Below are 17,631 nucleotides of genomic sequence, written 5' to 3' on the forward strand. Positions count from 1 at the left end.
TCTTTTGTGTACTGTGGGAGGTCCTCTTTTAGGAGGATTCTCATAAAACCCTGTGTGGCATCAATAAAAGGTATTCCTGTTACACCCTTCATGAAGTCTAGGCTCATGCTTGAGGAATATTCTACTTGCTGGGGAGAATGTATCGGGCAGCCCAAAACTGGATACAAGGCTGTCAAGCCACTACGCTAGAGGAGGTTCCGCAACTCCTCTTGCTAGAACAATTCTTTGATCATACACCTGCAGACACCAGAGACTGGGTCCGAGATAGGAAGCCAGCCACAGTCGAGGAAGCGGCCAAGCTGGCGAATGAGCATCACGAGGGAAGAAAAGGAGAGGCCAGTGGAAACCGTCATCTGGTGAGGTCCAGCGCTCCAATGCCAGGGCCTGTGACCGCTCCCAGACCGAACTCTTTACCACCTATGACACAGCCTAACAACAACCGGAGACCACCATTGGTATGTCACCAATGTAATCAGCCAGGGCACTTCAAAATACATTGCCCACAGTGGAGCAGAGGCAATTGGGACCAACCATCACCACCACCACGAGGGCAGCCGCTCACCATTATCAACACGAGTAAGAGGAAAATTACAGCTAAACACAAACACCGCAGAAATGTAAAAACAGCCCTGGTTCTTAACGGTAAGAAAATTGAAAAACGGTCTGGTCACTAAGGGGGTTAAAGGAAATTGTTTAAATTTTCTACCGGAAACTGAACTACCGGACTATCACAGATGCATACCCCATGCCATGGATCGACGAATTGCTCGATCGCATGGCCAGCGGGCACTTCCTAACTACCCTAGACCTGTGCAAAGGATATTGGCAGATCCCGCTAGACTCGGCCGCCATCCCTAAGTCAGCATTCATCACCCCTATACCAATTTCAGGTTATGCACTTTGGGATGAAGAATGCCCTGGTTACTTTTCAACAGATGGCGGACCGACTTCTGAAGGGAATGCAGGACTTTGCATGTGCCTACCTAGATGATATTGCTATCTATAGCGGCACATGGGAGGCCCACCTGACGCACTTGGCTACGGTATTTGGGAGGTTACAAGAAGCCGGTCTCACCCTAAAGCCCGGGAAATGCCATGTGGGCATGGCAGAGGTCCAATACCTAGGGCATAGAGTAGGGTCTGGGAAACAGCGCCCCGAACCAGCCAAAGTAGAGGCCATAGCAAATTGTCCCCAGCCCTGCACCAAGACGCAAGTATTGGCCTTCTTAGGCACCGCAGGGTACTATAGAAAATTCGTCCCTGAGTATAGCACTCTAGCCAAACCCTTCACCGACTTAACCAAAATGTTCCTACCCAAACAAGTAGCATGGTCCCCGGAGTGTGAAACGGCGTTCCAGAGACTTAAAACTGCCTTAAGAGAAGCTCCAGTATTGGCGGCCCCAGACCCTAATAAACATTTCTCGTTCATACAGATGCCTCTATGTTTGGGCTAGGAGCCGTGCTGAGCCAAGTGGAGGAAGATGGAATGGAGCACCCAGTGGCATATATCAGTCGCAAGTTACTGCCCCGAGAAGTCAGCTATGCCACCGTGGAAAAAGAATGCCTGGCTCTAGTATGGGCCCTAAAGAAGCTCCAACCATACCTTTATGGTCGTGCCTTTACCCTACTAACCGACCACAACCCCTCATTTGGCTCAACCGAGTCTCTGGAGATAATCCCCAGCTGCTTCGCTGGAGCTTAGCGTTGCAACCCTACAATTTTACATTACAATACCGCCCTGGCAAGTAGAATGGCAATGCAGATGGTCTTTCCCGCCAAATCAACTTGGCAGGGTCTAGGCGGGTACGCCGACCCATGGAACTAAGTGGGAGTATTGTGAAGAAAATAGACTGTGTTTCGGCATTTTCTTCTGTGTACGTGATTTTCTGCAACATTTAGTTTATTTTGGATTTATTGGTTTGGCGGTTTAAAACTACCGAACACTGACCACCCTCCTGGCTCATTAACTTCAAAGAGAACTGTCTATTAAGTGTTCTCTGGGCGGCCGCCGTTCGTATAGCCGAATGCCACATGGAACAGAAAACGGCAGCCATCTTGTTTGCACGAAAGGAGGCAGCGGGACTTGGTCGTCTGAAACTAAAATCGGACACTCGACTTCACGAACCACCGCTGAAACATATGAACGCCTGTTTCCTTTAGTTGCCGAACAGCCAGGAGAGCACCATTCGGTAGTTTGCTTCAAACGAACAAGGGGATCAAACGCTCCTATAAGCCAGGAAAACTTTATTAGTTTTTATGCCATTTTCTGAATTGACCGACCGCACACGCCGAGTTCGTGGAACTGTTTTGGGCAGGAGCCTCGTGTGTGGTCGGTAAATTATGACTTCCACACTTTTTGAGAACCCCTGAACCGATCCGGGTGAAATTTGAATCTGTTGGTCTCCCAGATCGGGGCTATCAGGGGATATGTAATATGTGGGGATACCTGTTGTATAAAGGGGTGTTCTAATTTTGGGGGAAATTGTGTGCCCTGTGCCTGGAGATAATTGGGTTATTCCTTAACTTATCTCAATATCTCCCAGGCAGAGAGAGGGAGTGTGGTACTGTAAACCTGTACTCTGATTGGTTATTTATTTTGTGTACTGTGGGAGTAAAAAAGCCGTGTGGCATCAATAAAAGTTATTCCTGTTACACCCTTCATGAAGTCTAGGCTCATGCTTGGGGAATATTCTACTTGCTGGGGAGAATCATCTTGGAAGCTGCATTCATCTACACTATTCCTCTACACCCTACTGCAGTTATAATCACTTATGCTCAGCTATTGGGAGAGGAATAGGAGACCGCAGTACCATAACCACTGCAGGTCTTAACAAATGGTAAGCTCTGTGTGACAGGTCTGCTTAAATAAAGCAATTACCAGTAGCACCACAAGATTTCAGACAAGTATGTTTTTTTAAGAAGAGAAACTGGTTCACAGGAACAATATGTAGATAAGGGCCCTGCTCAAACAAGCTTACAGTCTCATTCAGTCTCCCCCCCCCCCCCACCCCAGCCTCTCTCAACCCCTCCATTTGTCTAATTCCCTCTCTCCCCCACCCCCTCCATTTGACTCATTCCCTTTTCCACCCAGTCACCCCATGTGTCTCATTCCCTCCCCCTCCATGTGTCTCATTATTATTATTATTGGTATTTATATAGTGCCAAATAATTCCGCAGTGCTTTACAATATTATGAAGGGGGGAATTTACAATACATGAGACAATTACACAGGAATGGTCTACTGGGGAATAACAGTAATACTTGGTCCAGCTACTGCTGTAGGAGTGGAAGGAGACGTTCCCATCGAACCCGGGTATACAACTCCAACAGTGCACGAGGTAGAAACACATGAACAGGCACACCAGATACAACCTTTTTAACATATCCAGATGCAGTTATGGAAGGAATGTGGCAGGAAATTAGGCAGATGCTGGCCCTTGGAGTTATCAAACCATCTAATAGTCCGTGAGCCTCTCCTGTGGTGCTTGTCCCAAAGCAGGTTGGGACCACTTATTTTTGTGTTGACTATCAGAGACTAAATAACAAGCCCCGGTTGGACGAACTCGATCGCATGTCTTGGGGGACCTATCTGACTACCATTGATTTCTGCAAGGGTTATTGGCAGATGTCTTTCCCCCCAAGCTGTACAAAAATTGGTATTCATTCTCTGCAGAACATATCAGTTTCAGGTGATGTGATTTGGCCTGAAGCCACCTCCTAGACAGCCTTCAGGATTATGCCTGTGCATACCTGGAAGACATTGTGGTCTCTTGCATGGTGGGGACATACTTGATAGGATAAAGTGAGATGGGCTGACTCTGAAGCCAGACAAATGCTATCTAAGGATGGCTGAGGCCCAGCATCTAGGGTCAGAGAATGTTTAACCCAAAAGGAATCAGGTCTGGACTCCAAGCATACATAGAAAAAAGGGAATTTAGGGCACACCCGTAACATGCAGTGGTGCTGCCTTAGAGACCAAAATTTATAGCAAATACAAATTAGGGAACTGCACACACACAAGAATACAGCTAAAATCACCTATTTCAGTATATATATATATATATATATATATATATATATATATATATATATATATATATATATAGGGATTCAGTTCCACCATATGGCTATATCGTGTTAAACCCACCATTATGCCACAATATTGCAATATTGTCACAGTACACAGTTTTTATTATTATTATGATTGCCATTTATATAGCGCCAACAGATTCCATAGTGCTTTACAATATTATTAGAGGGGGGTTTAACTTTAAATAGGACAATTACAAGAAAACGTACAGAAACGATAGCTTGAAGAGGGCCCTGCACAAACGAGCTTACAGTCTATAGGAGGTGGGGTATAAAACACATTAGGACAGGAAATAGCAATCAAATTAGGTGGGAGTGAAACAGAGCTGGAGGAGAGAGTAGAGTGTTGCCCTCTAGGAAAGAGCAAGAGACAGGTATTTATTTATTTATTATTGCCATTTATATAGCGCCAACAGATTCCGTAGCGCTTTACAATATTATGAGAGGGGGATTTAACTATAAATAGGACAATTACAAATAAACTTACAAGAACAATAGGTTGAAGAGGACCCTGCTCAAACGAGCTTACATTTTATAGGAGGTGGGGTGTAAAACACATTAGGACAGGAATTTACAATCAAATAAGGTGGGCTGCCCTTTAGGAGAGGGCAAGAGACAGGTATGTGAGGTAAGGGTTAGTCTTGGAGGCCATAAGCTTTCCTAAAGAGATGGGTTTTAAGGCACTTCTTAAAAGATGCAAGACTAGGGGAGAGTCTGATGGCGGTAGGCAGGCTATTCCATAGGAAGGGAGCCGCCCGCGAGAAGTCCTGCAAGCGCGAGTTGGCCGTACGAGTGCGGACAACGGACAGGAGGTGGTCACGGGCAGAACGGAGAGACCGAGAAGGGACATACCTATGGATCTGTGAGGAGATATAAGAGGGGCTAGAGTTGTTCAGTGCTTTATAGGTGTGAGTTAGTACCTTGAATTGACTCCTATAGCATACAGGAAGCCAATGTAAGGACTGGCAGAGGGGTGAGGTGTGAGAGAAGCGACTAGAGAGGAAAATCAATCTAGCAGCAGCATTCATTACGGACTGTAAGGGTGCAGTACGGCTATTGGGGAGACCAATCAGGAGAGGGTTACAATAATCCATGCGGGAAATTACTAGAGCATGGACAAGCTCCTTGGTAGTATCTGGTGCAAGAAAGGGGCGGATGCGGGCTATGTTTTTAAGATGGAATCTACAGGATTTGGCAACATGCTGGATGTGAGGCTCAAAGGTGAGACCAGAGTCAAGTATGACACCAAGACAGCGCGCTTGCAAGGATGGACTGATGTTGGTACCACAAACTTGGAGGGAGAGCGAAAGAGGAGGGTCAGTATTAGGAGGAGGAAAGACAAGGAGCTCAGTTTTTGAGAGATTGAGTTTCAGAAAGCGGGAGGACATCCAGTCAGAGATGGAAGAAAGGCAAGCAGTGACACGTTGCAGGACGGCAGGGGAGAGGTCCGGGGAGGAGAGATATAGCTGGGTGTCATCAGCGTACAGGTGGTAGTGAAATCCAAAAGAGGTAATAAGTTTGCCAAGAGAGGCAGTATAAAGAGAAAATAGAAGGGGACCAAGGACGGAGCCTTGGGGAACTCCAACTGAGACAGGGCAAGGGGAGGAGGTATCATTAGAAAAGGAGACACTGAATGAGCGTTGGGAGAGATAAGAGGAAAACCACGAGAGGACAGAGTCACAGAGACCAAGCGATTGAAGAGTTTGAAGAAGGAGAGCATGATCAACGGTGTCAAAGGCCGCTGAGAGGTCAAGAAGAATTAGTATGGAGTAGTGGCCTTTGGATTTAGCTGCGATTAGGTCGTTAGTAACTTTGATAAGGGCAGTCTCTGTAGAGTGGAGAGGGCGGAAGCCAGATTGAAGAGGGTCAAGGAGAGAGTTGGAATTGAGGAAATGAGACACACGGGTAAAGACAAGTCTTTCCAGAAGCTTTGAGGAAAAAGGGAGCAGGGATATGGGACGGTAGTTAGAGGGGGTGGATGGGTCGAGGGATGGTTTTTTTAGTATAGGTACTACAGTGGCATGTTTAAGGTCAGCAGGGACGATGCCAGAGGAGAGCGAGCAGTTGAAGATGTGTGTTAGAGAAGGCACGAGACAAGTGGAGAGAGATCTAATAAGGTGAGATGGGACAGGATAGAGCGGGCAAGTGGTGGGGCGAGAGGAGCAAAGAAGAGCAGCCACCTCTTGGTCAGTAGCTGGGGAGAATGTCTGAAGGGTAGGAAAGGCATGATCTATGTGTGATTGAGAAACAGAAAGGCAAGGAGGGGAGAATTCTTTCCTTAGCTGTTCAATCTTGTCAGTGAAGTAACATGCGAAGTTATCAGCAGTAAGGTTAGTTTTGGGGGTGGCCACAGCAGGGCGAAGAAGAGAATTAAAGGTGTGAAAGAGACGCCTGGGGTTGCGGGAACATGAACTAATGAGAGTGGAAAAATAGGACTGTTTGGCAAGGGCAAGGGCTGCACTGTATGAACACAATATGAATCTATAATGGAGAAAGTCTGATTGTGTACGAGACTTCCTCCAGGAGCGTTCAGCACAACGGGAGCATCTTTGCAGGTAGCGCGTTGATTTAGTATGCCATGGTTGGGGGCGGGTCCTCCTCGAGGTGCTTGTTTGGAGTGGCGCTGCAGTGTTCAAGGCAGATGTAAGAGTAGAGTTATATATGGAGATGGCCTGTGAAGGACAGGAGAGGGAAGGGATGGACAGCAGTTGTGAATCAATGTCAGCTGACAACTGTTGGAGATCAAGAGAATTAAGGTCCCTCCTGAGTTGAGGGGGGTTAGGCTGAGGTTTTTGGGTGAGGGGGTATGTGAGAGCAAATGATAAGAGGTGGTGATCAGAGAGTGGATATGGAGTGTTGCAGATATTAGATACTGTACATGCATAAGTGAAGATTAGGTCAAGGGTATTGCCAGCTACATGGGTGGGAGAATCTGCCCACTGCGATAGCCCGAGGGAGGAAGTCATGGAAAGTAGTTTGGTGGCTGCAGAGGTCAAAGGTGGGTTTATAGGAATATTGAAGTCCCCGAGAATTAGGGATGGAATGTTAGAAGAGAGGAAATAGGGTAGCCAGGCAGCAAAGTGGTCAAGGAAGAGAAGAGGGGAACCAGGGGGGCGGTAAATAACAGCAATGTTAGCAGAGAAGGGTTTGAAAAGGCGAATTGAGTGTATTTCAAATGATGGGAAAGAGAGAGAAGGGGGGGTGGGAAGAGGTTTAAAAGAGCAGTGAGGTGAGAGGAGAAACCCAACACCACCACCTTTACATTCAGAGTTTCTTGGGTTGTGGGTAAGTTGGAGACCACCGAAGGACAAAGATGCAGGGGTGGCAGTGTCAGAGGGGGAGAGCCAGGTTTCTGTTATGGCTAGTAAATCTATAGAACGAGAGATGAAGAAGTCATGGACAGCAGTGGATTTAGTTATATTGCAAACAGAGCGTGCGTTCCAGAGGGCTGTATTGAAGGAGGATTTAGAGGAACATGAGATGGGTATGAGATTAGTGTGGATCCTTGGGTTAGTATGTGCTGAGTTTGTTGCGAGGGGGCCGGGGTTAGGAGAGACATCACCAGCAGCTAGGAGCAGAAGGATAGAAAGGAAGTGAAGGTGGGAGTAGGATTTGAAAGTTTTGTAGGAGGGTATGTATGTAGAGGATTTGGGAGGAGTTGGTGGAGATAGGCTGGAAAGGTATGTGTAGAGTGCATGGGATGAATAGAGAGGGGAGGGGAGTAAGGTGGAAGTAATAATTATGGTGTTGCTAGGGACAGGTGAGTGAAAGGATAGGGATATTTTAGTGATGAGAGAAGTTAGTGTTAAAGTGAAAAATAGAAGGGAGAACATTAGAGAAAATGTGTATTATATAGATATGTAGATCATATATACAAACACACACAAATATCAATGAGTGTGTAAACCAGTGTAAGTATGCAGTGTGTTAAATGAATTCAGGTGAGGAGAGGTTTGGTAACTTGATTGGTGTGTTAAGGAAACCAGCTGATGTGCACTATCTATAAGTAAGTTGTTGACCATGGGGTGGGCAATCTTCCAGAGATGATACCTCTGCTCTGAAGATTCAGCAGGACTTGGTTGCTTGGGAGTGCTGGGTGTTAATGCTGTTTTAAGGGGCCCAGTCTGAAATATAAGGTCTGAGGTTAGAAAAAAGAAAAGAAATAAAACACACTATTATGGGTGGGGAGACATGGGCTATTGAGGTAATTAATTAGAGATGAAAAACTAAAAGGAGATAACATTTGGGATAAAAAGATAGGAAGGATCAGATAGGTGAAAGTCATAAACCATGAACATAAATTTACAAGATTATCAGTGAGTAGTAACACTAGGTAAACAAACAATTAACAAAAAGTCTTAAAGAATGAACATAAAATGGGGGGCGTGTCTTGGCCACCATCTTAGATGGCCACGTTTTAGAGAGGCTCCTGGACAAGGGGGGCAATTTTGTCCATAAAGCACCAATTCAATTTAAATGAAGAAATTCTACATATAAACACTAACACCTAATACAATTCCTAACATGGAGAAACCTAAGAAAGTTGAAAAATCCGCACCTGTCACGAAGAAATCGGGAGCAGGAGCTGCTGGGGTGAGTAAGGGTGCCCAGGCTCACTCCCCTGCCTCCAAGCCTGGCTCGCGGCTGGTTTCGCCGCTTAAAATATCGTTGGTGGCGCCGGGGAAATCCCTCCCCACCTCCCTCCCGGTCTCACATGCCAAAACTTATGCCTGTGCGGTCGCGACCCGCTCGCGGCATCCAGAGAGCGGCGGGACCGCGGCCGCACTAGCCGACACCTCTGTGTGCGGCTCAGAGTGCTCCGAGCACTCAGCATGCTCGGAGCACAAAGCTGTGTCTCCCGCGAGCGGCAAGGACCACCCAGAAAGCCGCTCGCGGTCTCAGCATAGAGCAGCCCGGTCACTCACTTACAAAAGTGACCGGGCTGCAAGTAAAGGGGGGGATGGTGTGAGGTCTCGCTCCCCATCGGGATCCTCGGCCTCTAGGTTGTCGGTCCCGGAGGGGGGGGGCTCTGCTATCCGACCCCAAACTCTTAAAGGCACAGTAAGGGCTATGGAAAGCCCAGAGGTCCAAGATATGGAATTAGGAGCTGAAATGCTCAAAACCAGTAATTTCTCTGCACTACCACAGAGTAAAAATCATGATGCCACAACAAAGATGGCTGCCAGACCAGACAGTGTGTATTCCACTCCCAAGATGGCCACTGCCACCTCCAATATGGCTACCACCACGTTTATGGCAGCGACTTACAATCCTAATATGCCACCTGAATTGGCAGATGATCTGCCACCATCAGCAGGCATGATAATACAACTCATTAAAGACTTGAGAGTCGATCTGAAAAACGACTTTAAGAAAGACTTTGACACTTTGTATGGAGCCATGGAGGGCATTAATCAGCGGACGGAGATAATAGAGAATAGATTGCACTCTCAAGAGCAATCTCACCTGGATTTGGTTGAAACTGTAAAAGAGCTTCAGAAGCAAGTACACCAACAGGCGGAAAAATTAGCGGACGCCGAGGATAGAAGTAGGCGTAATAACCTAAGGATCAGGGGGATCCCTGAAAATATAGACTCTCTGGAATTACAAAGTTATTTCCAGGCAATGGTGAAGGCAGCTCTACCAACTGCTAAAAATACGGATCTGCTATTGGACCGCATCCATAGATTGCCTAAACCTGGTAATGCGCCTGCGGCTGCACCCAAAGATGTGATAGTGAGATTTCACTATTACCACATTAAAGAGGAATTTCTGGGTGCAGTACGCACGTCAGGTCTCACGGGGGACTACAGCGGCATGAAGGTCTTCCAAGACTTCTCTGCCCAAACAATGAGGCGACGCAGAGAATTTCAACTTTTTACCGCGGAACTAAGACGAAGAGGGATAAGATATAGATGGGGATTCCCGGTTAAAGTCCTTTTCCGCATGGATGGCAGGAATTTTATAATCACGTCGCCTGAGGAAGGAATGGAACTCTTCCAATCCATGAATAGGAGTCAGGTATCGCCTCATAGACTATCGCCATCTACTCCTCTGCAGGCCAGCAAGAGAAGCAAATCGGACACTTCCTGAGTTTCCAGTTCATAGGGCTACAGTCTTCATTTTCCACGGTCGTAAATCTTTCGACACTTCAAGTTCAGATGTTCTTCCTATTTTCACTAAGGATTTTTTATTTTATATTTTTATTTTTATATATACACGTTTATCTTCATGATTTTTCTCTATTGATTTTTCTGGCTTGGTTCTGAGAAAACTTTATCTCTGCAACAGGCTTTTGGGTTCTGCTCCAGTCTGGAGTTTTAGCGGGATTACTTTGGATTTTGACTTGTTTCTCCTGGTTATGACTGTCCTTAGAGGTTGCACACCAATGACTATTTGACATGAGACTTAACGGTTTATTTCAGAAACCGATTTGACCACTTAAACCTTTCCAAACTTTTACAATCAATATTATTCTATGGTCCCTTGTTTTTTTTTTGTATATCATTGCATATTTAATTTTATTATTATTATTTTTTTTTTTTTCCGTGATTTTTGTCCTTTCAAAATGTCATATTTTACAGCTGCCTCTTTGTTTTATTTTTTTTTTTTTTTATTTATATTTTTTATTTATTTTTTTGTTCATTAATATTGCTCCCCTTGTATCCAGCAGCCTTCTCTCCCCCCAACCTGGGCCTAATACCCTGAGATGGAGAGACTTTTTTTGCTCTCCCTCATGGCCCTTTTTCACTGTTTGTTTATTTCCCCTGATAGGGGTGTATACCCAAGTTTTTTGTACCCCGTTGATATTTTTATTTTTATATTTTCTTTGACCATCCATCCTTTAAAATTTGGTAGAAATGTTTACAGACCACGAATCACAGAAATACCTCATACAAAAATGCATATTATGTGGCATCAGCGACTTGCACAAATTCGTTCATTTATTCCCGTACACACATGTACACATCTTGAGTTTGTTGTGACAGTATTGTTGGATGTTTCTTTATTGGAAGGCGGTTGTTCGGACTCTCACAAAGTTGAATGTTCTTTTACTCTTTATCAAGCATTGCTGTTCCATAAATTATGGTTTTAAAATACATGTCATTTAATGTGAGAGGCCTGAACACCGCCCACAAAAGACGCTTACTATTCAAAGAAGCAAAATCCAACAAATCAGATGTCATCTGTGTACAGGAAACGCATTTCAAAAATGATAGAACACATAAGATTATGTCAAAGCTTTTCCCAGTCCAATATCATAGCACTTATAAATCCAAGTCTAGAGGTACATCAATTTTCTTCCACAAGAATGTAGCATGTTCGACGAACAAAGTAATGACGGATGATGAAGGGAGGTATTTAATATGGATAGGTTCACTTAACACTATTGATTACACCATAGTGAACGTGTATTTTCCCAACACCGGTCAGTTGCAGTTCTTTAGGAAATTGATGGACTTAGTGAATGAGAATGTGAGAGGCAGCTTGGTAATGTGTGGCGATACGAATTTTGTTATGGACGGTGAATTGGATAACGCTAGAGAAGACAATGATCAACAACATAGAGGGGACAGCGACAGATTAGCAAACAAATGTTCCAGATACATGATTGAATGTGGTTTATATGATTCCTGGAGACTGATACATGAGAATGAAAGAGATTTTACGTATTATTCTGTTTCTAAAAATATGTATTCCAGGCTAGACAGGTTTATGGTCCAGAACGCTTTAATTCCGCACATCTTGAAATCTGATATCTTAGACATTAACTGGTCTGACCATGCTCCAATCATAATGCATATTGACGAAATTGCTTCTTCAGCCCCGAATAGATCCTGGAAATTAGGCGATTATTTATTAAACGATGTTGTGAATAGATCATTGACGGAGAAAGCTTTGAGCGATTATTTTTTGGAAAATGCCTCACCCGAGGTTCCTGGCGAGGTGTCTTGGAATGCGCATAAGGCTGTGTTAAGAGGTCATTTTATTTCTAGAGCGTCTCACCTGAAGAAACTTAATAGCAATAATTTAAGAACATTGGAAAAAGAACTGTACAATTTGAACCAGGCCAATAAATGTGGTCCCTCGTCTTCCATATCAGCAATGATAGGAGAAATTAAGGCTAAAATTAACAAAATTAATTTAGATCGTACATCTCTTATGGTGAGACGTCTCAGGAAAACGTTTTACTTAAAAGGCAACAGGGCCTCTACTCTTTTGGCATCCAAACTCCGGCATGTGAATGCACAATCAAAAATAGCGTATTTACTTGATGATCAGGGGCGAAAAGTGTTTCATCCTACTAAAATAAGTGACATGTTTGCAGAGTATTATGGTAAACTTTATAATTTAGAACGCGATTCGAACCTTACCCAGCCTTCTGCAACAACCATTGATAAATTCTTAGACAGAGTGACGTTGCCTCGGTTGTCTCCAGAACACTTGGAGAGTTTAGAATGTGAAATATCAGCAAAAGAGATAGCTGAGGCGATTAAACTTATGCCATCCGGAAAAGCCCCTGGTCCCGATGGATTCACTATTTTATATTATAAAACTTTTCAAGAAATTTTGATTCCCCACATGACCAAATTATTCAATTCCTATAAGTCCGGGGGAACGATGCCAGAGGAGTCCTTGAGCGCACGAATAGTCACCTTACCAAAACCAGGTAAAACTCCTGATAGATGCCACAATTTTAGACCCATTTCTCTAATCAATAATGATTCAAAGATTTATTCTAAAGTTCTCGCAAATAGATTAACCAAATTAATCCCATTGCTAATAAATAAGGATCAAGTGGGTTTTGTAAAGGATAGACAGGCGCCCGATGGGACTAGAAGATTCATAAACTTGATTCAGCACATCAATATGACCAAAACGCCTTCATTGCTTCTATCTCTAGATGCAGAGAAGGCGTTTGACAGGATACATTGGGGATATTTATGGAGAACGTTAGAAAGATTCAACATACCACTATCCTTTATCACAGCAGTTAAGGCGCTATATTGTGCACCTTCCGCCCATGTCTCGGCTTCCGGTTTTTCGTCTAAAACGTTTTCTCTAACCAATGGGACGAGACAGGGGTGCCCTTTATCCCCAATTCTATTTGTTTTAGCAATAGAACCCCTGGCTGAACTAATTAGAATAACCCCACAAATTGCAGGAATTGTTGTTAAAGAATCCGCTCACAAAATTGGCCTGTTTGCAGACGATATAATTCTGGCTGTCAAAAACCCAAAAGAATCTTTGAGCCACCTCAAAGACATTTTAACTCAATTTGGCGAAATATCGTACTACAAATTAAACGAGTCTAAGTCTCAGGCCCTTCCATTTCATTTAAAAAATTCGGAAACTATTGCCCTTAAGAAATTATATTTATTTGATTGGAGAGCCGACTACATGGAATATCTTGGCATTAATTTATGTAAAAATTTGGTAAATATGCATAATCACAACTTGAGGAAAGCATGGTCGGACCTACAAAAGGAGATGGAGAGATGGGGCGGAATGGAACTTTCATGGCTGGGGAGGGTCGCATCTGTTAAGATGACGATACTTCCAAAAATTCTATATTTTTTTAGGACCATCCCTTTGTCCATCCCATTATCATTTTTTAATAAAGTTCATTCGACAATTATGAAGTTCATCTGGGGGAATAGGCCTGCTCGAGTGAAGCTCACTTCCCTGCAGCACCACAAATCGAATGGCGGTATCGGTGTTCCCGATTTCCGCAAATATTATTTCGCCACTAACGCTGCAGTGGCTGTGAGCTTTGGCAATCAGGTTGATAAACCCAGATGGATGGAAATAGAAGAATCCAGAATTTTACCGGTTAGACTGTCGGAATTACCCTGGTTAAACTCTAAGAAAAGACCTGGAATTACAAAGTTATTTTTATCTACCAAGACTACACTTAAGGCCTGGGATATTGTTTTTAAAAATGATCATTCTCCCAGCCTATATAGAGCAATGCCTATTGAATTATTGAAAGATTATATTCCATCCTTAAAAATAGAACTGTTGAAGGAATGCTCTATAACTAATCTTGACAATTTTTTCCACGGCAATGCTATTCTTTCTTTGGAAAAATTGAAACTTAAGTATGGATTAACGAATGTATGTGAGTTGGAATGTAAGGTAATCATTGACAAATTGAAAGAACAATATAAGGTACCTGAAACGGATAAAAACTATAAAACGCTTGAGATGTCTCCATTAGAGAAAACTTTTTTATGCAGCCCCACTAGTAAAGGCACGATATCCTTATGCTACTCGTTTTATAACGCCAAGCCCCTAGTTAAATTAAAACACATGTTGTCATGGGAGACGGAGCTGGGTGCCCAGTACGATCTAGAAGAATGGTTCGGTTTTTTTAAAGCTTTAAAAGGTATTTCGTATTGCACCGACCACTTTGAAAATCATTATAAAATTTTATATCGTTGGTACCTAGCCCCGTCTAGATTGCACAACATGAACAATATGTATTCTGACCGGTGTTGGAGGGATTGTGGGGGTGTGGGCAATATGGCCCATATTTGGTGGTTCTGTCCTAAATTAACTAAATATTGGAAATTGATTCACGACCTAATTATTAAAGTGGACAGGACCATTAGCATTTTAACCTCGGAACTAGCCTTATTTAAAAAACTCCCGGAATCCATTAATAGAACAGACAAAATAATCATAGGTCACATTTTGATCGCTGCTACATCCTGTTTACCTAGACATTGGAAGTCCCAAGATGTGCCATCTCTCAGGGAAGTTTTTAATTTGATTCTAGAAAACAAGGCACACGAATTATCACATAGAGCTCATATGCGTGGTTTCCCAATATTAAAATATAATTGGGACAAGTGGGAAGAAAAAATCAAAACAGCATATGGTCTTTGACATATTTGCTATTAAAGTGCATTGATGTAAAAACATATTATTTTTATTTTTGCCATATACACTGTTATGCCTATTGTAATACTGGATGGTTATTCTTTTCCATTTCCAAGTTTCCCTTCCCTTCCTACCCCCAAATACAATGTTTATATTCCTGTTGTTATACAAATATGTAAAACTTTAATAAAAATTATTTGAAAAGAATGAACATAAAATGACATGATCACAGCAGCTTTAAGCAAAACAAGAACAGAAGATCGGGATGGGAGATATAGGTATCAATTAAGTAGTGATAGTATAGGGAGGGAGATGGAATAGAACACAATTTTAAAATAAGAGTTTAAAGGAAACAGGAATACAGGTATTCTTGAGTAGATCTTCCAGAGATGATACCTCTGCTCTGAAGATTCAGCAGGACTTGGTTGCTTGGGAGTGCTGGGTGTTAATGCTGTTTTAAGGGGCCCAGTCTCTGCTCTGAAGATTCAGCAGGACTTGGTTGCTTGGGAGTGCTGGGTGTTAATGCTGTTTTAAGGGGCCCAGTCTCTGCTCTGAAGATTCAGCAGGACTTGGTTGCTTGGGAGTGCTGGGTGTTAATGCTGTTTTAAGGGGCCCAGTCTCTGCTCTGAAGATTCAGCAGGACTTGGTTGCTTGGGAGTGCTGGGTGTTAATGCTGTTTTAAGGGGCCCAGTCTGAAATATAAGGTCTCTGCTCTGAAGATTCAGCAGGACTTGGTTGCTTGGGAGTGCTGGGTGTTAATGCTGTTTTAAGGGGCCCAGTCTCTGCTCTGAAGATTCAGCAGGACTTGGTTGCTTGGGAGTGCTGGGTGTTAATGCTGTTTTAAGGGGCCCAGTCTCTGCTCTGAAGATTCAGCAGGACTTGGTTGCTTGGGAGTGCTGGGTGTTAATGCTGTTTTAAGGGGCCCAGTCTCTGCTCTGAAGATTCAGCAGGACTTGGTTGCTTGGGAGTGCTGGGTGTTAATGCTGTTTTAAGGGGCCCAGTCTCTGCTCTGAAGATTCAGCAGGACTTGGTTGCTTGGGAGTGCTGGGTGTTAATGCTGTTTTAAGGGGCCCAGTCTCTGCTCTGAAGATTCAGCAGGACTTGGTTGCTTGGGAGTGCTGGGTGTTAATGCTGTTTTAAGGGGCCCAGTCTCTGCTCTGAAGATTCAGCAGGACTTGGTTGCTTGGGAGTGCTGGGTGTTGAGGTATGTGATGTTGAGGTTACTTTGGGAGGCCATAAGCTTTCCTAAAGAAATTGAAGACTAGGGAGAGTCTGATGGCGGTAGGCAGGCTATGCCATAGGAAGGGAGCCGCCCACAAGAAGTCCTGCAAGCGCTAGTTGGCCGTACGGGTACGAGCAGCGGACAGGAGAAGGTCACGGGCCGAGCGGAGAGAACGACAAGGGGGATACCTAGGGATCTGTGATGAGATATAATAGGGGCTAGAATTGTTCAGAGCTTCAGACTCCTGTAGTATACAGGAAGCCAATGTAAGGACTGACAGAGGGGTGAGGTGTGAGAGGACAGACTAGAGAGGAAAATCAGTCTGGCGGCAGCATTCATTACAGACTGTAGCTGGGCAATACGGCTATTGGGAAGACCAATTAGGAGAGAGTTACAATAATCCATGCAAGAGATTACTAGAGCATGGACAAGCTCTTTAGTAGCATCTTGTGTACTATGCAGAGCTGTAGACTATGTGGTAGAGGTCTCTTGAGCTCAGGCATTTGAAGTGTCAAAGCATTGCCTTGGTAACCCATGACAACTCTCTGTTATAGTCCTTACTGCTGTTAATGGGGTAAAATCTGAAAAGTCTGTTCTTGCTTTCTTTTACATGCACCTCCTATCCGTTGACTGAATGTGCTGAAGGATTACTTCAAGCACCATTACCACTTCAGTGGTTTGAGCAGCATTTCAGGGAACAAATCACTATATTCCAATTGCAAGCACAGCAGTAGGTTTCTTAATAGGAATCTAGTAAGAATAGCATATGGTGCCTTTATTAGTGTTAGGGGGATTCTGCTAACAGTGAAAGCTTACATGATGTGAACTACATGGCGTGAATTCATGATCCAATTTCAAGAATTATCACTTGAATAAAAACACGTTTGGTTAAGTTATGTATCTTAAATTCATTTCTTAACTGCATGTTATTATATGTAATTAGCTTCCGTAAGCTGTGTGAATTTTAGGTTGATAATAATTACATCTGCAATATCTTCCATGCTCTCTTCTTCCACTGTGTTTAGGCAATCGTATAATAAAAGCATATAGGGTAGCAGCTTCTATTTAGCTAAACATTAACTTTGCCATACCTACATAATACTGATCAATAATTATTATTATTTATGTATTTATTTTTTCATTTAGATTACCTCCAGAAGGTCCTGAAAAGTCACACATCTCATGCCTGCAATGGAGATCTACTCACAATATCTTGTCCTCACAAAACATCCATCAGCATACTCTCTGCTTTCTACGGACGTAGGGTGTCCAGTCAAAATCTCTGCTCCCCCATGTTTGGTGACACAAATGATGACTTGTTCTGTAGTTCCCCCACTGCCCTCCAGGTGATGCAAAATGATTTACAATTCCATTTAACTTAGTAAAATATTTCTCATTTTGGAGATCTCTACAAATAATTGTCTTCTCTGATT

General features: G+C 43.5%; 1 protein-coding gene across 1 annotated transcript in view; it reads left to right on the forward strand.

The window, feature by feature from the left end:
- Positions 1 to 17,631, forward strand: part of LOC134572925 (protein eva-1 homolog C-like) — a 74,027-nt gene that overhangs the window by 7,656 nt on the left and 48,740 nt on the right. The window contains exon 2 of the mRNA XM_063432236.1: positions 17,345 to 17,544. Within this exon, the coding sequence (XP_063288306.1) occupies positions 17,345 to 17,544 (200 nt within the window). The remainder of the gene's footprint in view (positions 1 to 17,344; positions 17,545 to 17,631) is intronic.

The sequence above is a fragment of the Pelobates fuscus genome, chromosome 9 (genome assembly GCF_036172605.1).
Source record: "Pelobates fuscus isolate aPelFus1 chromosome 9, aPelFus1.pri, whole genome shotgun sequence".
NCBI lineage: Eukaryota > Metazoa > Chordata > Amphibia > Anura > Pelobatidae > Pelobates > Pelobates fuscus.